Here is a 25,233-nt window from a genome sequence, read left to right as displayed (position 1 = left end):
ACCACTCAAGAGGGAAATGGACAATGTTCGAAAGATATATCAGCACTAAAAAATATTCGGTCCTCGACCCCTCTTCCCTCCTCTCCGTCCCCTCCAATACTTGAAAGAAACCCAGATGATAGTTAGATTGCTTAAATATGCAAGTGTATTGCAATCCAGGATCTAATGTTTATACATATACATGAAAGGTGACTGGGTGCTCGTTTATGATCCCTTTTTCCCCGGACACCCTCTCCAACCTCCCTACCCACAGCGGCCAAACCTTAATTCTCGGTACGGTACACACACAAAAAGAAAAGGAAATCAAAAAGAGGATGATTATGTGTCCGTGTGAAACGATGATGGATCCGGTCTTACTTGTGTGAAATGGGGAAAAAAAAACGGACAGCTGACGAATATGGCTGCTTTCTCTCTATCCTTAAGAATTTAAAAGCGAGTCTAACTCACCAACTGGAGCACCCGGAGAACCACCAGGCCATATAAAGAAATCCTTGCCTCGTCTCGGGTATTCACCACGCTGTTTCTTATCTTCTGGGTGGCCTCCCACACATAGTAGACGTCCTTGAGTGAAATTCGATCTCGCTATCTTCTTAGGCTTAAATAGACGAGCTCCTTGCCTCCTGCTTCTCTTTTTTCCTCCTTTCGCTTGGAAAGGCAATGGAAACGTCCCATTTCCTGCTTTGGTCATCATAGAAACATGACGCCTGCCCTAAGCAGCTGGAATTCTTACCGGACGGGGTCCTCCCAGACTTAGTCGTATAACTATAATGTCTGAAGGGATACTTATTTATCATCATCATCTGGCAGTCCAGAAAGCAAACCCGATTGTAGTGCTATGTTGTATTGCTACATAGTTATGTATATGATTTTTAGGATGGAATTAGCGTTTCTCATATAAATGTCCATATGTGTATTAAAGTTTGTTTTAATATTATTTCTATTAAACAAAAATAAAACTACTATGTTCTAAGCACATGATTAATACATGTCAAATTGTGTATCCACTGTGTTAAAGTACTCCTAAATCTGACTCCTGTAAACCCGAAATCCTCATTTTTATATCCATCAACCAGTTCTAGACTCATTTTTACCAGGTCCCTTTCTTCAGTGAGTTTTAATATAAGCTTGCAGGGCTAGCTCTCCAAGAATGGATGTGTAGAATCCTGTAAAAAATATATCTTAAATGTCAATGAAAAAGGCATTGCACATTTTTATTGCCCATTTAATTTTATTAGCATGTAGCCACAACTGTCTCCAATACACAAAGAAACTGAAACAATGTTTATTGCTTAACAGTTGCTTCACACAAAAGTTAAGAACAGTATTGTAACATAAAACAAACACAAATATAAAACAAAGGTAAAATTAGTCATCGTAAAGCATCAGAGTCTTCTCTTTTGCAGTCTTGGGAACTTTTTTCTTCCCTCATAGCTTAGTTAGCTTGGCATTTATTGTTGTTCTAATCATTGATTGCATAACATGAGGCCATTTTTCCAGTATTGCCACTACATGTAAAGCAATGGGATACAGAAGAATTAAGTCTGACTGTAATTTGTTTTACTGTACACAGTACACCTTAATTATATCATTTGAACACACAAAAGAAAATGGAATCAGTATTCACTGACCAGAACACCTAAACTGCCCCTAAACATGTAACTTGGCATTACAGTATTTTAAAACCTCTTAAAGTGTGACAAGTTTAATTAACTAGCCGATTATAATAATGCAAATCATCATTTGACAGTCCTATAATTCACTGCCTTGTTAATTTTTCACAAGTATACTCACACTCACCAGCCACTTTAGTAGGTACAATTTGCTAGTACCTTGTTGGACCCCATTTTTGCCTTCAGAACTGCCATAATTCTTCATGGCATAGATTCAGCAAGGTGCTGGAAACATTCCTCAGGGATTTTGGTCTGTAATGGCATGGTGGCATTACACAGTTGCTGCAGATTTGTCGGCAGCACATCCATGATGCGAATCTCCTGTTCCACCACATCCCAAAGGTGCTCTATTGGGTTAAGATCTGGTGACTGGGGAGGCCATCTGAATACAGTGAACTTATCGCCATGTTCAAGAAACCAGTTTTAGATGATTTGAGCTTTGTGACATGGCGCATTATACTGCTTGAAGTAGCCATCAGAAGATGGACACACTGCAGTCATAAAGAGTCAGCAGCAATACTCAGGTAGGCTGAGGCATTTAAGTGATGCTCAATTAAGTACTAAGGGGCCTAAAGTGTGCCAAGCAAATATCCCCAACACCATTATACCACCACCTTCACCCTGAACCGTTGATACAAGGCAAGATGGATCCATGCTTTCCTGTTATTAACAACAAATTCTGACTCTACCATTCAAATGTCACAGTAGAAATCAAGACTCATCAGTCCAGGCAATGCTTTTCAGATCTTACATTGTCCAATTTTGGCAAGGCTGTGCGAATTGTGGCATTAGTTGCCTGTTCTTAGCTGACAGGAGTGACACTCAGTGTGGTCGCCTGCTGCTGTATCCCATCTGCTTCAATGTGTTGTGCATTCAGAGATGCTCTTCTGCATACATCGGATGTAATGAGTGGTTATTTGAGGTACAATTGCCTTTCTGTCAGCTCAAACCAGGCTAGCCATTCTCCTCTGACCTCTGGCATCAACAAGGCATTTTTGTTTAGAGAACTGCTGCTCACTGAATATTTTCCCTTTTTCAGAACATTCTCTGTAAACCATAGAAATGGTAGTTTGTGAAAATCCCAGTAGATCAGCAGTTTCTGAAATACTCAGACCAGCCCGTCTGGCTCCATCAATCATGCCACATTCAAAGTCACTGACATTACATTTTGTCCCCATTCTGATGCTTGGTTTGAACTTCGGTAGGTCATTTTGATAATATCTACATGCATTGAGTTGTTGTCATGTGATTGGCTGATTACATATTTGCGTTAACAAGTAGTTGAGCCGGTGAGCATAAGTCTGCATTATTCAAATCAATTCAGTTTATTCTGCATAGCTGTCTTACATTGTTCAGGTCCAGATCTCTGTAACAAGTTCACAGGTAAATACAACTGTAATCTTTATATTACAGCAATAAATCTGTACACAGGGGATATTTTACCATATTGCTGGACATGGTTGTGTTACTCTACCACAAAAAAATTACATTAATAGCACATGTAAGTAATGTACTAACAGTATAGGATCAATGCTTATCCTCAGTATATATAGTAAAATATCTTGCAAATCTACTATGTTGAAGGTATTACACCGCATGATTATAACTTCCAAATGTTTTTTCATTACCATCTTTTTTCATTTTTTGATACCATTCAGCACACTCTTTTCCTTTATGCTGTCCTAACCACTTATTTCCCCTCCATATGATTTAGAAGTTTAGGTGCATTCCCTTTTGTGTGCTCATTTAACATTCAAACATGAATGAATGCAAATATGTGGTTAATAATAAATGCAGCACCCTCAAACTTTCTATAGATTGCATCCAGTTTTTTCTTTTCCAAAGGCTGACGCACAGTGCCAGACTCTCATGATGTCCAACGCAAATTGCTAACAAAGAGAACATTCATAGAAAAGACTGCAGTCTGTAGGGTCCTCAGAAAACAGGTGGAAGAGTTGGCATTGGATACCACAGCCCAAGCCAGTTTATCAATAAATATATTACTTCCTGGATAAATCTTGTTTATAAAAAAAAAAGAATTAATTACATCTATGATATATCTAAGTATTCTTTGTGTGTCTGAGCTTACAATTCATTACAGTACTACAGTTTATGCAGATAAATTCTTCTGCCTCTTTGTTTCCTTATAATATGCTAGAAATGTTATAAACATTTTTTAACAATTGATTCAATGTGAAAAGACATTAAAATTATGTGTTTAAATTGATAATATCCTATGGTTTTGGAAATTGCTAAACAATAAGACTATTTGCATGTTTAAATCCACTAAAACAGGCTCAAGAGGACAGAGCAGCCTTAGAAAGTAAAATGAAATCAAAACTTAATATTTAAGCAATACCACTGATTTAATCCTTGATAAAAATATCTTGGATAGGACAATCAAAACCTGCAAAAACTTTAAAATCAGCAGCCTTCATGTATTTTTAACTGCAGACATATTATTTCATTTCAAAAACACTTTTTATTTTTGAGATTCCCTTTTTTGAGCAGTAACCATCAGGGCTATAAAGTCAGAGTCAGAATCAGAAGAAATTATTGTGTTACCAATTCTATCAACTCCGACTCTGAATGAGTTTAAATTGTAATAAAATGTGTTCCCATTTCCTATTTCACATATACTGATTCAATTAAACATTCTCTACACTTTCGATCCAACTACAACCTTTTTTTGTTAAATTTTGTAAATTAAGACTTATGTTTATTGTTACTCAGTGTTTGTAATCCATAACAACATTGCTACATCCTTTAAACCTGAACTTTAACATGTTAGAGTGCTAAATCTCTCTGTTATATAAAAAAAATCTTGGGACGAGACGAGACCTTTTGAGAGATAATTTCACGTCCCACGAGACAAGCCTTTGTGCCAAGAGATGAACTGAAATCCTAACAGGTCCAAGCGGGGGCAGAAATAAAAGACAAACAGTAGAAGAAGAAAAGACAAAGAGTAGAAGACAAAGTAGAATGTTGTAAAGAGGTTCAAAAACATTGGCACAATACACATGCAGAGCAGGTTAGAGATTATGAAAGTGCTAAAATTTGAAAGTCTCAAAAAACTGATAGTAAAGATCGCATTAGCACTAACAAACAGAAATTATTACTCGGTGAACTAACAGAACAGCAAAAAGATATCGAATATATGGACATAGGTGATATGACAGAAGTATGTAGATATTGTTTGGCTTTAAACTTTAAATCGGAGACTTATAGATCATCTAATTTGTGTTGCCATCAGGGAAAAGTAGTGTTTCTTCCCAATGAAGAAGCCTGTCCACAAGAATTAAAAGATTTGTTGTTTGTAGAAAGTGAAATCCACATATACGAGCAGCAGAGATGCGAAATGGCTGGCATGTAGTGCAGGCCGGGGGGTTGGCGAGCGAAGCGAGTAGGGGGTGAAGCCCCCTAGTTATCCTGATGATTCATTCTGGCAGTGATGATGTGCCTTGTATCTTGCAATTGTGCTTTCAATCAACACAGTAAATATATTAGTCTAATTACAAATAGAGGAGCCAGACTTGATGGTACCAGAAATTGAGGAGTCAGAGTCGAAGGCATTGTGTACTGACTCCACAGCCCTGATCACCATACACATATGCTCTTATTTTATATTTATTTTTGATAGTCCTTGATACCGATTATATGTCATCTACTCATATTGAAACTTTAAGTATATTTTTTTTCAGGTAATTCTTACTTTGCATATTTTTTAAATGTTGTTGAAGTCACTACTTGAACTGTTTTAATAGCAAATTTAGCAATAATATCAAAAAACAAAACAAACGTTTTTCCATATATAAACTACATTTCCATAAGAATACCATTTACATTAAATTCTGAACATCTGTTATAGCAGCATCTCAAATCATTCACTTAATAAGCAATGTGCAAAACCTGGGGAGCTCCCTGTGATCCTAAACTGGGAGGATATAATTTAACAACAAATGTAGGAATGAATAAATTTTGGCACTGAGAGTGCTTCATGACACGCTTTTAATATCAAGGTATAAAACAATAATTGCAGGCACACTCAGTCCACATACACATGGAGAAAACATGGAAATGACATACAGTAACTGACCAGCCTAGCAATCAAACCTGAACTCATAGCACTGTGTAATAATAACAATAATAATAATAATACATTTTATTTATATATCACCTTTCAAATGGCCAAAGCACTTCACAAATAGTCAAAAGGAATACACTAGAAATAAAAAAGCAAAGGTGATATTAATAACACAGGATACAAGCTAATATTGAACATTATATTTGAAAGAAGAAAGCCATGAACAAATAACACAATTTTTGTATGCTTACTTGGAATGAATGATGATGTTACAATCACCAGTGGTGATAAGAGTGGGTTTCATAATCAGTTTTAGAGCTATATGTTGGGCTGACATCAACCAATCAATGGCTAATCATTTCCTAGACTTCTGTATCACTGCAAAGTAAATACTCAGATGGCGATCTCCTGTTAAATTTTTTAATACTGTGTCATTCTAAATATTCCACTCAAAAAAATTAAGAGAACATTTAGTCATCATAGTCTAACTCCAAATCAATTAAGCTTCAGGGATATCAATCTGTCCAGTTAGGAAGCATAAGCGATTGTGAATCAATTTCACATTCTTTCATGCAAATGAAAGTGACAACAGGAGCATTGGAGAGACAGCTGCAAGTTAGCCCCCAAAAATTGAATGGTTGTGCAGGTGGTGGCCACAGACAATTGCTCTCTCCTTATCTTTCCTGACTGATCCTTCTGTAGTTTTGCTAGTGCCCTTGTCACTACTCGTGGCATGAGGCAGTACCTGCAGCTGATTGAGGTTGCACAGGTAATCCAGATCCTCCAGGATGACAGATCAATACATTCTGTTGAAAGAAGGTTTGCTGAGTCTCCCAGCACAGTCTCAAGGGCATGGAAGAGATACCAGGAGGCAGGCCGTTACAAGAGGAGAGATGGACAGGGCCGTAGAAGGGCACCATCCCAGCAGCAGGACCGGTATCTGTTCCTTTATGTGAGGAGGAACAGGAGGAGTACTGCCAGAGCCCTACAAAATGACCTCCAGTTAGCTACTGGTGTGAATGTTTCTGACCAAACTCTCAGAAACAAACTTCATGAGGGTGGCATGAGGGCCCAACGACCTCTAATGGGACCTGTGCTTACAGTCCATCAATATGCAGCTCAATTGGCATTCGCCAGGGAATACACAGTTGGCAGCTCCAAAACATGTGCCCCGTTCTCGTCACAGATAAGAGCAGGTTCACACTGAGCACATGTGACAGGCATTAAAGACATGCATGTCATTCATCAACCTGACCGGTTTGGCGGTAGGTTAGTGATGGTCTGATGAGGCATACCTTGGAGGATCGCACAGACCTCCATGTGCTAGGCTACAGTACCCTGACTGCTGTTAGGTACTGAGATGAAATCCTCCAAGCTACTGTCAGATCTTATGCTGGTCCAGTGGGCGTTGGGTTCCTCTTGGTGCAGAACAATGCCTGGCCTCATGTGGCTAGAATGTGTAGGCAGTTCCTGAATGATGAAGGTGTTGATGCCATTGACTGGCCCACACGGTTGCCAGACCTGAATCCAATTGAGAACCTCTGGGACATTATTTATCGCAGCATCTGATGCTGCCAAGTAGCACTACAGACTGTCCAGTAACTCACTGATGTCCTTATCCAGGTCTGGGAAATCCCCCAGGACACCATCTGCTGTCTTATCAGGAGCACGCCCAGAACTTGAGTCACATTATGAGTGGCCATGCTGAACTTCAGGCAAGTTGGATCAGCCTCATTGACACCACACTACTCACATTAAAATATCAGTACTAATAACATGATTAAAATTAAATGTATATGTGTAATGTCAGCTCGGTTGATAACATTATAACTGCACATTATACATCGGCTTAATCTGTCACTGCAAAGGTACCATCAATAAACAAGTAATATCTGTGTGAATTAAGCTTAAATGGATGAAATGCCTACCTTTTTTGTGTATAAATACTGACCAAATTTGAAGTGTGGGGATGGCTATTCAAATTTGACAAATCCTCCATGTCTCTAATTGTTTAGCTGCATCTTCCAAATAAATATGTCACATGTTTTAACATAAGCTCTTTTTCATTGAAGTTTAGTGAAAGTTGCCTGCCATTCACTGGCAACAGAACATCTGTGAAAAATGGTCAATTCTGGCCAGTGAAATCCACAGAATAAGTCAATGAGAAGTGGTGAGGCTTTGGTATTTGCTCTCATTTATAGAAGGGAAAGCTGACTAATGGAGGAAAATACTAATGAAATACACAGAGGCCAGCAGTGAAGGATACTTGCACAAGCTTACAAATCAATGCTCGTTCTTAACCAAATTCACAACTGCACAGTTTTCAGTGATATATAATAAGTATACTGGGAACTGTATGCTCGAATGTGAATTTTTTACAAAGACTAGTGTGGTGAAGATCAAAATTGAAAATGACAAAAACTTCTTTTGTTTTAGTTTTTTGTCATTTTTGTTTAGTTCTAATTTTCAGAAAGTATTTTATTTTTATTGTAGTTTTAGTTAACAAAATTATGATTGTTTTCGTTAATGATGTTTTTCATTTTAGCTGTAGTTAATAGGAATAACATTGCTCCAGGCCAAAAAGTACTAAATCTATCAAGTCCAGTACTCACATGAATAGCCCAGTGAAGTGGGCCCTGAAATGAGTAACCACTACTGCCAAGCACATCTCACAAGTATGAGTGATGATGGTGAATGTATTCAAAGGACTTTACATCCACCAGTTTTTAGGTGGATTTATAGAACTTTTGTTAAGGTGGTATGCAGCCATAGGATATCAGGTTAATGTTCAGCTTTTTGAATTTGGTTACTGTATTTATCCAAAGGATTTGTTGTCAATAACAATGTTAGATACAATATGTTTATAGGAAGACATATTTATAAGTAGTTTCTCATACTTAACACTACAGTATTTCCTGTTAATCTCTTTTAGGATATGACATTGCGACTGTGGAATACTGAAAATCTACATTATATTCCTTCTGTCATTGAAAGTCAGAAAGCAGTGGGTTTAAAAATAGTTATGGTTAGTGGTAATTTAAACTTCTTTACTTCTTTGAACATTACAACATTGTATTTTTGCATAAAAATCTGAGGAAATTATCACATATTAATCAATTTGACACTGTAGGAAAATTTTGGTTTTATTTTAGTCTTGTTTTAGAATTTCTTTTTGTGTTACTTTTTAAACACTGTCTTCTTTAGTAAATTCAAACAAATGTATTTTTTATAACATTTTACCTCAATGCCTGGGTTGAAATTTCTTTTTCATGGAGTGCCACACTAGCTGCAAATTTGTGTCCCACCAAATTCTTAATGAAAATACAATTCATGTTGTTAACATGAACTGCTATTTTGTAATCTAAAATGTCTTTTCTTACTAATTTCTGACTATTTTATTTCAAATTTTATGACCAAGAAAGGAATGTGAATGTAGTATCAATTTTCTTGCTTGCTTCAATGTTTAACAAGAAAGTACATTAAAATGAAGCATGTAGAAACTGAATCAGCTTCTTGTTCAATAAAATAGAATTTAGATGTTAAAGGAATGCTCCACCCAATTTTTTATATGATACTTACCCCAAATAATATATAGTGACAGCCAAGAAAATTTATAATCTCATGTTTTCATGCAGAACGGAGATAAAAAAAAGTTTCTGATTCTACAGAAGCCAATGTACACATGTCAAGTTGTCTAGTCATATGCTCACAGCGTCCCAAACATTTTCACATGTAAGGAAGTGGATAATCTCCCAGCAATAACAAGGACTATTAAGGAGGTACTGAGGGATTTGCAAATTTTAGGAGTAGTACTGCTCAGATTACATAGGCTAAAATCAAACAAATCACCTGGACCAGATAATATTCATCCTTGAGTGCTCTAGGAAGTTAATGAGTACATGCAGTATATAAACTCTTGAATCATATTTTTAGGAAGTCAATGCGCACTGGAGAAGTTCTTCTGGATAGGAAATTGACAAATTTTATTTCATCAATCTAGATGAGAACAGGCCATTCAGTCCAACAAGGCTCGCCAGACCTATCCACATAATTCTTCCAAAATAACATCAAGTCTAGTTTTGAAAGTCCCTAAAGTCCTACTGTCTACCACAAAACCTGGTAACTTATTACATGTGTCTATGGTTCTCTGTGTAAAGAAAAACTTCCTAATGTTTATGTACTAATTCCCATTCTAATTTTAAACACTTTAATCTATGTCACCTCTTAATCTTTTGCTTAAACTAAAAAGCCTCAGCTTTTTTAATCTTTCCTCATAATTCATCCCCTGTAGCCCTGGAATTAACCTAGTTGATCTTCTCTGGACTTTTTCTGGCGCTGCCATAGCACTCCAGGTGAGGCCTCACCAGTGCGTTATAAAGCTTGAGCATAACCTGTCATTGTCTGGCATTTGATAGTGTTGAATCCACCATGACTCTTAAATCTTTCTTATAAGGTGTACTTTTGATTTTCAGACGTCCCATTGTGTACTTAAACCTAACATTTTACTTCCTGCGTATAATACTTTACATTTACTTATGTTAAATTTAATTTGCCATAAATCTGCCCAAGCCTGTGTGCTCTCCAAGTCCCTCTGTAGTGATTTAATGAATTCTAGATTATTTACCAATCAACCTATTTGGTATCATCTGCAAACTTAACCAGCTTGTTACTTATATTCCTATCTAAATCATTCATATATATATATATATATATATATATATATATATATATATATATTAAAAATAGCAGTGGCCCTAGTACTGACCCCTGTGGAGCACCACTCTTACCATCAACCAATTCTGCACCATAACCTTCTGCTTCCTGTGTGTGAGCCAATTTTGCATCCATTTACAAACAACGTCCTGAACTCCCACTTCTTTTAGTTTGATGCCCAACCTCTCATGTGGCACCTTATCAAATGCTATCTAAAAGTCAAGATGAATAATAGAATGCTCCACTTTGATCATATCTTTTGGTTTCTTCCTCATATAATTTCAGCATGCTGGTTTAGCCAAAGGTTTGAAATGTGCCACTGTGATCTGTGAAGTTTATTACAAGCATATTATTTTATTAAAAATGGGTAATTAAATAGAGGTGAAACCATGCAAATCAGGTGACGAAGAGAACCTGACAAGGAGATTAGAAAAAACAAATGGAATATAACTCAGGCAGGCTTTTAAAAAGTGCTGTTGTGCCTTGTTTGGTGATGATCAATATATGGCCAGGGGCCACTGTCAGCTATTTAAGAGTTTTCCCTGTGAACAAAATCCATGTTTGGTAAATGCATGTTCTTATTTTGGAACCAGAGAAAAGCATAAAGCTCTGACAACTGCACTGAACATTAGAGCTCACCTACGGACAATGGAAGACATCATTCCTGCCCATACCTAGGAAATTTGCCTTCTACAGTCTTTCTTGGAGTGGCCAGAGCTGACTGCAAAAACCCCTGACTGCATCACGCTTTCTCCAATAGCTCTCCTTCAAGTATGGCATTATTGTGAGTGTTTGGCCGATATTAAATAGAAGCTACTGTAAGTATATTCTTCCGTTAGTGTTACTGTTTTTTTCTTCCTTTTACTTCCTTGTATTATCACTGCCGTACTACTAATATTTTATTATATATATATGTTTATATATAGTGGGTCACCAGGGGCATACCAGCCACCTTACCTGACACAGACAGGCTGACACCAATACTGTCCAGCACACATGCTTTATTTTCTTTTCTGCGTAGGCAATGCTTTCCCCCATTCCCCACACTCACAGCACAGTCAATACAGCACCAATTAGCAAACACAGTCCTTTCCTCTCTCTTTCTCACTCTGATGCCTTCACTCCTCTCAAGCTTCGTCCACCTCCTCCCGACTTTTACTCCTTGAATGGAATGAGGCGGCCCCTTTTATAGGGCACTCGGAAGTGCTCCAGGTGCACCCAGATCTTCTTCTGGCAGCACTTCCAGTACCTCTTTAACCGCTGGGAGATTATCTGCCTCCACACATGTGGAGACCACAGAAAAATATGAGTTTAGAGCAACTGCTATTTCACTGTCTGTATTTTTTTAAATTCCCCTTTATTGTTCCTGATGCACTTCACCTCCTCCTTGACTTCTCTTTTTCTAATAAAATACAAAAAGAATTTATTTGAATCACCTTGGGCGGCACGGTGGCGCAGTGGGTAGCGCTGCTGCCTCGCAGTTGGGAGACCTGGGGACCTGGGTTCGATTCCCGGGTCCTCCCTGCGTGGAGTTTGCATGTTCTCCCCGTGTCTGCGTGGGTTTCCTCCAGGCGCTCCGGTTTCCTCCCACAATCCAAAGACATGCAGGTTAGGTGGATTGGCGATTCTAAATTGGCCCTAGTGTGTGCTTGGTGTGTGGGTGTGTTTGTGTGTGTCCTGCGGTGGGTTGGCACCCTGCCCGGGATTGGTTCCCTGCCTTGTGCCCTGTGTTGGCTGGGATTGGCTCCAGCAGACCCCCGTGACCCTGTTTGGATTTAGCGGGTTGGAAAATGGATGGATGGATGGATTGAATCACCTTCCGCCTCATCTGCTATATTCTTCTCTAACTGTCTTTTAGCTTCCCTAATATCCTTGTTAATGGTTTCCCTTATGTCCTCCTATGTCCTGAACATTGAAGTTGCTAGTCTTATACACCTTATACAGCTGTTTTTTTTCATTTGCAGCTTCTTTTTCAACTCTTTATTAACCCACTTTGCACTTTGGAGTTTTTTAATTTCCTACTCATATTAAATTAGTATGTACCTGTCCTGAATTTCATGTAACACATTTGCAAACCTGTTCCACTGCCCCTCAACAGTTTCCACACTTAAAAGGGTATGTCAGTCCATCTGTTCAAAATTTGACACTTAGCAGTTTTAGTCTAAATCTAGACAGGCTTCACCCCATGTTAAAAAACAGTCACTAATTACTTCTAAAAACTCATGCTGCTGCACTCTGCTACCTGCAAGGTTATCCCAGTTAATATTCAGGTAGTTAAAGTCTCCCATGACAATAATATCCCCCTGTAAACTTGCCTTTTTAATATTACCAAAAAGATGTACATTGAAATTATTGTCTATAACACACTCCTAAAATAAGGTCTTTTTCCAGATGAAGTTTAACTTTTGTTGGACACAAACAGCAACCCCACCTCCTTTTCGGTTCTGTGTATCCTTCCTAAAAATGTGTATCCCTCTATGTTATACTCATTCCCATCTTTTTTATTTAGCCATGTTTCTGTTATTGCTATAGTATAATTATGCTCAGCTACATACAACCTCAACTCATTTCTTTAATGTTTGATACTTCTGGCATTAAAGCAAACTATTTTTAATGTTTTACTCATTTTACTTTTGCATTTAAATGTTGGGTTAGAATTTACATTACTATGCATTTTTTACACTATTGCTTGCTCCTTCATGTACAGTTCTAAATCTGGCCTGTCCTAAACTCCCTGTATCCACATTCACCCCCTACCTCCATTCCCTAGTTTAAATGATCCTCTACTAACCTACTCATATTTCTCATATGTCTCCCCAACACATTGGTGCCCCTCCAGTTCAAATGTAACCCATCATGGTGGAACAGGTCACATTTTTTCCAAAAGGAGTCCCAATGACCCTTAAACCTATACCTTTCTACCCTACACCAAGGTTTAACCTTTGCATTAAGCCTTCTAATATCCTCAGTTTTACCTGGGCTGGCACGTGACACAGGCAGAACTTTGAAGTCTACCTGGACAGTTCTGCTCCTCAGTCAGGCTCCTAACTCTTTAAAATTTGGATTGCAGAAATGACAGACTACCTTTATGTGTGTTATTTGTTCCAACAAGGACAATGACAACTGGATCCATCCTCACTCTAGCCAAGAGCCTGGCAACCCTTCTAGGGAGGTCTGCCACTTGTACAGCTGGAAGACAACACACCATGTGAGACTCTGTCTCTGGAGCAAACCTATACTTCAATCCCCCTAATGATTAAGTCCCCAACTATCACTACTTCTGTCTTTCTGGTAACTGGTTTTGAGGTGGCCCCTACCACCTCAGAATTTTCAGAGATACCATTCAGCACCGCAAGGACCTAAAAATGGTTTACACTTGCAATTCTGGAGTTAATGCCCCTGGACAGTGTGCACCCTTTCCCTTGCGCCTTGTGACCGTGACCCACCTATCTCTACCTGTCTGGCTTGGAGTCTCCTTACATGCTCCCTTAGGGGTCCACTATCTCTCTAGTTTTCTACTACAATGCAGCCCAGCCCACTCCTCCATCTCATTGTTTAAAAAGGCAGATTAAGCAGTTCCAAGTAACTGTAGGCCAGTAAGCTTAACGTTCATAACAGGTAAATTAATGGAAGGAATTATTAAGGATAAGATTGAGCAACACATGAAAAAAACAGTTTTACTGAACAGTCAGTGTGGGTTCAGAAGACGGATGTCATGTTTTACCAACATGCTAGAATTCTATGAGGAAGCAATAAAAGGATATGATAAGAATGAAGCGTATGATATTATTTATCTTGACTTTCAGAAAGCATTCGATAAGGTCCCACATGAGAGGTCAGGCATCAAACTAAAAGAGGTTCAGAGTGTAGTGTATTCAGAATTCACAGAATTGGGTAAAACACAGGATGCGGGGGGTTATGGTGCAAGGAATCTTATCAGAAATGGGTGACATTAAGAGTGGTGTCTCTCATGGTTTAGTACTGGGACTATTCTGAATATAAAAAAATGATTTCAACAAGTTTACAAATAACAAGCTGGTTAACTTTGCAGATGCTAAGGTAGGTGGATTGGCAAATAATTTTGAATCCATTGAATCATTACAGAGAGACTTGGACAGCATACTGACTTGGGTAGTTTTATGGCAGATGAAACTTAATGTAACTATAAAGTACTGCACATAGCAAGTAAAAATTTATGATTTGAATACACAAGGTGAGGTCTGAAAATTGAAAGTACACCTTATGAGAAGGATTTAGGAGTCCTAGTGGACTTGACACTAACAACTGCCAGATGTTGTTCAGAAGCTGTTAAGCAGGCTAATAGAATTTTGGGTTATATAGCATGATATGTAGAGTACAAGTCCACAGAACTCCACCAAGAACGATCCTAAACCCGGCTGCAAAACGAGGAAGGTAATCGCTCTGCTGAGATGACCAGAATCGGGCAACCAGGGAAACAAGGCAATGTCAATGTCAATTTATGTCAATGTCAATTTATTTATATAGCACATTTAAAACAACATAGAAATGCTGTGGCCAAAGTGCTTTACAATAATAGAATAAAAGAAAAACAAACAACATAAATAGAAATAAAAATATATGAACATAAGTAATAAATAGAAGTAATGTTATATAATCACAATAAGGAAACCATCTGTATTACTGAAGGTCACGGAATGCAAGTGAATAGAAATGAGTCATTAATATTGTTTTAAACAGTTCAATTGTAGACAACTCCATTATATGATGAGGAAAAGAGTTCCACAGGCGAGGACCAGCAGCTGCAAAAGCCCTGTCCCCCTTGGTTTTACACTTGGTACGAGGGACAACAAGAGACAACTGACCAGAAGATCTAAGCACTCTGGATGGCTGGTGTAAAACACACAATTCAGATAAATAGGCAGGAGCAAGCCCATGTAAAGATTTAAAAACTAGCAACAAGATTTTAAAATCAGTTCGACAACTGACAGGCAGCCAGTGTAAAGAAGCTAAAATAGGAGAAACAGAGTCATACTTTCTTGCCCCAACCAGAAAGCGAGCGGCAGCATTCTGGACCAACTGTAACCTGTGTATCAGGGATTTGCTAATCCCAGAATACAGCGAGTTGCAGTAATCAAGGCGAGAAAAAATAAAAGCATGAGTAGTTTTCTCAAGATCTCTAGAAGATAAAAAAGGCTTGATCTTACCTAATAGACTAGGCTGGAAAAAGCAACTCTTGACTACAAAATGTACTTGTTTCTCAAAAGAGGGGTTACTGTCAAAGATTACACCAAGATTACGGACTTGAGGTTTGCAAAAGACAGAGAAAGAGCCGAGAAGTCCAAGACCACCTCTGTTTTATTTTGATTCAGATCAAGAAAATTATTAGCCATCCAGGATCTTAGTTCAGAAAGACAGTTGTGCAGTTGATTTATTGCAGAGTTGCAGACAGGAATATAAACCTGTGTATCATCCGCATAGCAGTGAAAAGAAATGTTAAATTTCCTAAAAATAGCTCCAATAGGATGAAGATATATAGGGAATAAAATAGGACCCAAAATGGATCCCTGAGGAACACCATATTTAAGAGGAGCAGTAAACGAAAAAGAGGAATTTAAAGTCACTGAAAAGTGTCTACCAGTTAGATATGACCTGAACCAGTTAAGAGCAGCCCCTTTAAGCCCAACAAGATGGTCAAGCCGCATCAGCAATATCTCATGGTCAATAGTGTCAAAGGCAACGGACAGGTCAAGGAGGAGAAGGACTGCCGTGTCACCTGAGTCCGTAATAATAGAGATGTCATTGAATACTTTCTGGAGGGCCGTCTCAACACCATGATAACGCCTAAAGTCAGATTGGTAGATCTCAAATAAATTATTGGAGTTAAGGTGATCGACCAATTGATTATAAATAATTCTTTCTAGAATTTTAGCCAGAAATGGAAGTTTGGAAATTGGGTGAAAATTGGCTAAAACTCCAGGATCTAATTCTGCCTTTTTTAGACAGGGACAGACCGCAGCATGTTTAAAAAATGAGGGTACAACCTCCTCACTTATAGAATCATTGATAATGGCTAGTAAAGATGGGCCCAAAACATCAAAGGCTTCCACTACGAGGCGTGGTGGTACAATATTGAGAAGACAAGAAACCAAATGGAAATTCCGTAATCAAGTTCTTTAATTCGTGCTACTGCATTCAGGGCAGCGAATGCGCCAGCGTCAGAGACCCAGGCTCTGGTGAGAAGTGAGCTACTGGCCAAAGAAACAAAATAATCTTGCTGAAATGGGGAATGTCCAAACTGGTCACCACATAGGCCAGAAGGAAATCATTGCAAAGGAATTGTCAAAGTGCAAAATCTCCATTGCAGCACTACCTGAACTATGACTCACTGGATCTGGAACCATAACTATGGAGCTGCCATCAGTCAACGATACAATAACACTATTGTACTTTGATGGAGAGAAAAGAGAGGCTGGCGTTTGCTTCATGGTGGACAGCCGAACGGCCAAAAGTGTGATCACATTCCAACCGATATCGGATCGTCTGGCAATCGTCACAGTTAATGGCACTATCAAAACTCACATCATCTCGACCTACGCACTAACTGAAACCAGTTCTGATCAGGCCAAAGATAATTTCTATGACTGGACTCCACCCCGCAGACTGATGTAATCATGTTGGCTGGCGATTTCATTGCTCATGTCGGAGCAGACTGCACGGGCTGGGAAGAATCGATGGGCCAGTTCAGACATGGCGACCTTAATGACAACAGACTATGCCTTCTGTTCTTAGTCACCACCAACAACCTCATAGTCAGGAACAGCCACTTCCAGCATCCACTGAAAAATCAGATCACATGGTGAAATCCATATGGCAGAAACTCGGCAGTACTGGACTACGTCCTGATCAGCTCCCACTTCCAGTCATCACTCAAAGATGTCCATTCAATGCATGGACTGGAATATGGATCGGACTGCTACCTGATCCGTGCAGTGCTCTAACTGCAACTCCAGCAAGGCAAAAGCAAATCATGTCACTCAGTGAAGCTGGACTGGAAACACCTGTTGAATCCCATATGCAAGCAGGAATTCCAACTCGCACTATCCAATCGATTTGCAACACTGAGGCTGTCGATGTTGAAGAAAAGCAAATCTTCAATATCATCATGGAATGTGCAAAAGCACTCTGCCCAACAATCCGCCATCAAATGCAGCCATGGATATCTGGTGAATGCTTGGACATGGTAGAGGAGCAAAAGCGAGCAAAGCTGGCAGACTACAAACGATATCAACAGCTCAATCAGTATGTCCGCCATCAGCTGAAAATCAAACGTGAAGTGTATTTGAATAAAGTATCTGCAGACTTGAAACAGGAGGCCATGAAACGTGTTCAGTACACTTTACCAAACACTCAAACGGTTGAGTGGAAAGGCAAAATCAACAAATGACAGCCTCCAAAAGGCTGATGGATCAAATGTGTGATCATCAACTGAATGTCTCCAACGATGGAGGGAGTTCTTCGCAGAGCTGTACAATCTCAAACCACCACAAGAACCACCAGCTGTGCCGGGATGCATCAATCCACCAGAGTCCCCAATGTCTGACCGAACCGACAATTGAGGTGAAGGTGGCCATCGGCACCCTGAAAAACAGCAAGACATCGGGTATAGAGAAGGTGACAGCCGAAGCAGTCAAGGCAGGGGGAGATATCTTACTTTGTTAACTCTACCTGCTTCTTAAGATCATCTGGCAAACCGAGCAATACCAACTGCATGGAAAAATGCTATCATCATACCCATTCACAAGAAATGCAACAGCTGTGATTGCAAAAAATGTTGTGACATCAGCCTGCTTTCCATTGTAGGCAAAGTTTTCATGAAGATTATTCAGTCCAGACTGTCGAGGTATCAAAAGCAGACTAGCCAAGAAGAACAGGTAGGCTTCTCTCCAAACTGGGGATGCTGCGACCAGGTCTTCACCATCCAACACTTGATGGAGGAAAGAATCTGATGAAGCAAACGAACAGTAATCATCTTAATCGATTTTCCATTGGCATTACTACATTCACTGGCCCTCCCTTTGGCAAGCAATGGAGACGGAATATATAAATGAGAAATTTCTCAAGCTTCTTCAAACAAATTACAACCAATTGTCCAGTCAACTGCGGATCAATAACAATCTTTCTGAGGAGTTCACCATCAAGACTGGTGTCACCAAGGAGATGTGGCCTCCCCACTGCTTTTCAACATTGTGATCAATGTCATCATGTTCCTTGATAGGAGCAAAGTCTAGTTTGGTGAGGACCAGTTTCTTACAGATCTTATGTTCACTGATGACAGTGCCATATGGGCTAATAAGGATGCAGAGGCCATAGATATCATCTACAACATCACTCACATCACCCAGTCATACAGGCTCAAAATCAACACGGACAAGACGAAAGTACTGACAACCATTGGATCACCGGCCATTGTTCAACTCGATGGCATCCAGATCGAGCAGGTCCAAGAGTGAAAAATACTTGGGTTTGTTGGTGCAGAAAAAGAAAATCTCATTAATGGCAGAAATCCACAGCTGAATTGGTCAAGCAGCCGCAGCATTTGCTTCCCTGAAGTGGTGCCTGTGGAAGCGAACTAACATTTCTACCAAGACCAAAGTTTGCCTATTTCGGACTCTGATTCTGCCAATCCTCCTGTATGGATCAGAGACCAGCATCCTACTCAAATCGGATTTAGAGTCTTCCAAATGTGTTCTCTATGTCAGATTCTATGTGTCTCTCTATGCGATCATATCCAAAATGAAGAAATTCAACACCAGCGCAAGAAACTGCTGACTATTGACAAACAGATCCAGAAGCAACAACTACGTTGGTTTGGCCACATGTGAGAATGAACCACAATCGACTAGTGCACAAACTCCTCTGGCGAAATTACCCCACCCAGTGGAAAATCCAACGATCAACGCCAAAGAAAACATGGATCAAGCAGGTCGAAGAAGACATGAAAAATTGACTTAACAACAAGGAGGTCAGAAACATGACCTTGGACCGCCGAACATGGAAACGTGTTATGAATGAAATCCGACAACCAACCACAGCAGCGCACAGGTTTAGGAGCCAATCCAAAACAAACGCCAGCTAGGGATCAAAGAAGAGGAAGAAGACAAGTCCACAGAGGTTATGCTGAAGCTTTATAACACAATGGTAAGGCTTCATCTGGAGTAATGTTTGTAGGTTTGGTATCCAGGCTACAAAAAAAGATTTAGAAGTACTAGAAATTTTTCAGAGAAGTGTGACTACACTGATTCCAGGAGATTGGTTATGAGGAAAGATTAAAAGAGCTGAGCCTTTTCAGTTTAAGCAAAAGTACTTAAAATTAACATGACTGATGTGTTTAAAATTATGAAGGGAAATAATGGATTGAGACAGTTACTATAAAAAGAGTTCAAAAAGAACATGGGGACAGAGTTGGAAACTTGTTAAGGGTAAATTTCACACAAACATTAGGATCTTTTTCTTTACACAGAGAACCATAGACACAAGGGATAAGTTACTAGTTAAGTAGTGTGGTTAATAGTAGGAGAGATCTTCAAAATATGACTTGATGTTATTTTGGAAGAATTAAGTGGATAGGACTGGCAAAATTTTATAAAATTTGTGTTCAGGTGCAAAACTCACTGAGAGATGTGCACACCTAAAGATTAAAAGTTATAGAAAAGTGATTGATAATATTATAAGGTAAGGAATATGCCCTGGTCTTGAGCATATCCAAGATGTTTAAAAAAATAGAAAGTTAATTCACCTGTGCAGATTTACAGTCTGCCGCTAATTAATCTGAAGCTACTTTTTGTGGATATGTACATAATAATATGTACGGTTTGAGTGAACGCTGGCGGGACTGGTCGCCGCTGCTCGCCGGTAACTAGACTATGTGATTTTGTGGGTATTTGTTTGTTTTTTTGCCATTTTGTTGACATCTCTGCGTGGCTGTATATGCTGTGTATGCATTTAGCTTCATCCTAACCTCCGTTTCGTTTGCAACTTACCGGCTTATTCTCTGGACGTCTGAGCTGCCTCTGGCCTCCTCACCTACAATGTGGACTGGTAGGATAATCGCCTGGTTAATGCTTGTTTGGAGTCTTCTGTCGCTCGTTATCCAACCTGCGACTGGCCTCCTCCAGTATCCAGCTGCTGAGCTTCTTCGACTGCGTCTTCTCCAGTCTGTGCCTCTGCTGTCGGTGCTGTATTACTTCTCCCTCGTCGGAGATACATCCACCGTGGGTCTCGTCGGAGATTCCGAACGGACGTCTCGAAAGGAATTAACTCTTTTTGGTCTGATTTTCGGCACCCTCCACACAACACAGATAGGAACGTTGATCATAGCGTGTTGGCCAGCTTAGCTAGGTCGACTAACACCACTGTCAAATGCGACAGCAACATTGTCAGCTTTGGTCTACTAAACATCCGCTCACTCACGAGCAAGGGACATCTCATTCAGGATCTCCTCATTGACCGTAAGTTTGACATTTTCTGTTTAACTGAGACTTGGCAACAACCTCAAGACTTTTCACAACTTAATGAATGCACCCCCCCGGGGTTTGTTTACACTTGTCAATCCCGTGCCTCTGGCCGTGGAGGAGGTGTCGCGATTATTTATCGCGAGGAGTGGAAAGTCCTGCCGTTGTCTGCTCCTGCTGTTAGCTCTTTTGAATCGACTGTGTGTCAACTGTCTGGCCCAGTTCCTACCATTATTGCAACTGTCTACCGTCCTCCTAAGTCAAACAATAATTTTTTGAACGATCTTGTTACCTTCCTTACTCATTTATCTGTAATTACCCCAAATATAATTCTGCTGGGGGATTTTAATGTACATCTGGACAATATCAATATCCCTCTCACTAGAGACTTTTTATCTTGCCTGGAGAGTTTTGGATACCAGCAGCACACTGATGTTCCTACTCATTGTAAAGGACATATCTTGGACCTGATCTGCTGCTCTGGTGTTGTTCCTTTTGATCTCACAGCAGATGAACTCACTATAACCGACCATTTTCTTCTTTCATTCAATGCCAAACTTACCTTTTCTGTTCCTAAGCTTCCACGTCTCATAGCCTTTCGCAACATTAAGAATATTAACTTGAATTTGCTGTTTTCTAGAATCGATTCCCAAATGGACTTTTATAATTTATCCACTCCCATAGAACTGGTCTCATATTATAACACCTGTCTTAATGATATTCTTAATTCTCTGGCTCCGTTAAAAACCCGTTCTGTTTCTTTTTCTTTTTCTGCCCCTTGGTTTACGCCTGAACTTCGGCTTCTGAAAGCTAAGGGCAGGCAACTTGAAAGGTTGTTTAAAAAATCCGGACTGTTTGTCCACAAAGAGATGTATAAAAATCATCTTCTCTATTATAAGGATTGTATAGCTCAAACCAAGTCTAATTATTACACTCAGTTAATTACTCGTAATACAGGTGACACCAAGACTTTGTTTTCTTTACTTAATAATGTTACACAACCTCCAGACTCTTTACCATCTCACCTTTACTCAACTGCTTTCTGTAATTCTCTTATGTCTTTTTTCAACGAGAAAATCCAAAAGATACATCAGCACCTTGGTCCAGATCCTCTCTATATTCCTTCTGAACTACACTCGCCTATTCACTTTTTCTCTTCTTTCCAGCTTCCCACTTCCTCTGAAATTTCAGATCTCATCTGCAAATCCAAGTCATCTACTTGTCAGCTGGACCCCCTGCCTACAGTTCTGGTTAAAGCCTGCCTCCCCTCTCTAGTCCCTCTCATTTCTGCCATCATTCACTCTTCTCTCACTACTGGTATTATTCCCTCATCTTTTAAAACTGCTGCTATAACCCCAATATTAAAAAAACCTGGTGCTGATCCTACTAATTTCAATAACTTTCGCCCCATTTCTAACTTGCCCTTTATCTCCAAAATTCTTGAAAAAATAGTAGCTATCCAACTTCACACCCATTTATCTCATAATAATCTATATGAAAAGTTCCAGTCTGGTTTTCGCCCCCTTCATAGTACAGAAACGGCACTTGTTAAAATTACTAATGACCTCCTTATGGCTGCTGACTCCGGTCTAATCACTATTCTCATCCTCCTTGATCTGAGTGCGGCCTTTGATACTATTTGTCATACCACTCTCCTTAATAGATTATCTCTGATTGGCATTACTCACACTCCACTTGATTGGTTTAGATCCTACCTCTTAGGCCGCACTCAGTTCATACAACTTAAAACCTTCACATCCAAACCCACCGCTGTTACCTCTGGTGTGCCCCAGGGCTCTGTCCTGGGGCCTCTTCTTTTTATTATTTACCTTCTTCCCCTTGGCAATATTTTTCGCAAATATAACATTAATTTTCACTGTTATGCTGATGACACCCAGCTCTACCTTGCTGGTAATCCCACCTCCTCTTTTCCACCACCCTCGCTTATTGACTGCATTGCTGAAATTAAATCCTGGTTTTCTTCGAATTTTCTCAAATTAAACAGTGACAAAACTGAGGTTCTCCTCATTGGTTCAAAATCTTCATTATCCAAAACCAATAATCTTTCTCTTATTATTGATGACTTTGTTGTTTCCCCATCATCTCAGGTCAAGAGTCTGGGTGTCATCCTCGACAGTACTCTATCCTTCCAATCTCACATTAATAACATCACCCGGTCTGCTTACTTCCACCTACGTAATATTAATCGTATTCGCCCCTCCCTCACTCCTCACACCACTGCCATTCTTGTTCATAGTCTTGTCACTTCTCGGCTGGACTACTGCAATTCACTCCTCTTTGGTCTCCTGAATAAATCTCTTCATAAGCTTCAGTTAGTCCAGAATTCTGCAGCACGTATCATCACTCAAATCCCATCTATTCACCATATTACTCCGGTCTTGCAGCAGCTTCATTGGCTCCCGATTAAGTTTCGTATTGATTTTAAGATTCTACTATTAACATTTAAGGCCATCCATAACCTCGCCCCTCCATATCTGTCTGACCTTCTTCATGTTGCCATTCCATCCCGTAACCTTAGATCCTCTTCCTCCACCCATCTGACTGTTCCTCCCGCCCGTCTAACCACCATGGGGAGCAGAGCTTTCAGCCGTTCTGCTCCCAAGCTCTGGAATTCATTGCCTGCGGATCTCCGAAATATCAAATCATATTCATCCTTCAAATGTAAACTTAAAACGCATCTGTTTAAAATGGCTTTTTCTTTTTCCTCCTGATTATAATGGTTTTGTTTGGTTTTAATTTCTAGATTTTCTGATGTTTTAAGTTTTTTATAATTGTGTCTTTTATTTAATTATTTATCTATTTATTTATTTATTGTTGTTCGGTGTCCTTGAGTTCCCTGAAAGGCGCCTTGTATAAATAAAATGTATTATTATTATTATTATTATTATAAATGTAATGAAGAGAGGCAAGTCTGCAATTCAGATGTTCTTTCATGTATGAACACATTCTAATTTTGTTCACAAAAGTGTTTCCTAGAAATCACATGTTTTGGCAATTGCAAGCATGCCACTGTATGAGTAACCTGAGCGTTTTCATGGTCATTTTAATTTCGTTTGCTATTGTCCACGTGTTCTTCACCATAGACTTCTTTTGTATCAGAAACTTTATTAGTGTTATATTTTTAAGTAAAACAGCTAAAAAATTAGAGAATACACAGGGTAAGTAATATATAAAAATTATAATTTTGGGGTGGAGTATTCCTCTGAAACTAACACAATTATTTTGGATTTTGATCATCAGTAATTGAACTTCTATTATAAATTGAATTGGATGAAAACCTGCAACCACTGTAGTCCAGGCTTGCTTGATATGTAAAAATAAATATTAAAATTGTACTTTTTAATGGTATCTTTAGTGGGAATATGATAATAACCTTAAAATGTTGTTCTTTCCATTTAGTGTAAGGAATGTGGGAAGCCATTTTCTATCAACCAGATGGAAGACTTGGAAATTATATCTCGGTGTGTGTTTTGCAGATTCAATGATCCTCTTAGAAATGCTATACCATCACCACCTACCTTTTGAATTAAAACTATTAAAAATGTATGATTTTTGTAATATTTAAGTATTAATGCACAGAAGGCTCATTTTCTTCTTTAACTTTTTTCTTTGACTAGAATGCTGTTAATAAAAAAACAAACTTTTTAAGAAAATAATCGACAGTTTCAGAGTGGTAAAGATCAGTTAAAAATATTTTGTCAGTGATTTTCTTTTCACTTTTTTATGTCTGGTCTATTATCTTGCTGTATTTGAATTGATTTTACATTATTTTATTTATCATCATAATGAAAAATAACCTGGTTATTTTGTATATGTGATTTTATTCTTTTATATAACTGAAACCTGTTAGTATTCTTCTACTATAATATGTGCATTTAACACCAAAGACAACAACAACATCATTAATATAAAATTTAGGCTCTTCAGTGAAAGTGTACTTAGTGTGTTAATACAAAGTCAGGCCTCAAACTTACAGATGGTGAGCAGACCAACTAGACAGTGAGAAGGAGAGAGGGGTGTGAGTGGCCCACACGGCATCTTAGTGCATTTCTTTTATCATATTTTAACAAATGCCAAGATGATAGAGGCACCAGGTGAGATGATCAGTTTTTGGTTCCAAAACAGATAACTCACTAAACCCTGGTACATTAAGCAAACTTCCCCCTGTTATGAGACATGGGGAACACCTGCAAAATAATAAATATAAACCTGGACACCACGACAAACTATTTCCTTGCATGGGTGACACACT

At 39.0% G+C, this 25,233-nt stretch overlaps 1 protein-coding gene across 1 annotated transcript in view; it reads left to right on the top strand.

Annotated features, from left to right (window-relative positions):
- Positions 1–25,181, top strand: part of LOC114657611 (WD repeat-containing protein 88-like) — a 110,459-nt gene extending 85,278 nt beyond the window's left edge. The window contains exons 10-11 of the mRNA XM_051931546.1: positions 8,687–8,779; positions 24,381–25,181. Coding sequence (XP_051787506.1) covers positions 8,687–8,779; positions 24,381–24,506 — 219 coding nt within the window. The 3' untranslated portion in view covers positions 24,507–25,181. The remainder of the gene's footprint in view (positions 1–8,686; positions 8,780–24,380) is intronic.
- Positions 25,182–25,233: the final 52 nt, after the last annotated feature.

The sequence above is a fragment of the Erpetoichthys calabaricus genome, chromosome 9 (assembly GCF_900747795.2).
Source record: "Erpetoichthys calabaricus chromosome 9, fErpCal1.3, whole genome shotgun sequence".
Classification (NCBI taxonomy): domain Eukaryota; kingdom Metazoa; phylum Chordata; class Cladistia; order Polypteriformes; family Polypteridae; genus Erpetoichthys; species Erpetoichthys calabaricus.
The sequence above is the reverse complement of the archived record's forward strand: the minus strand, read 5'-3'. Positions and strand labels throughout refer to the sequence as shown.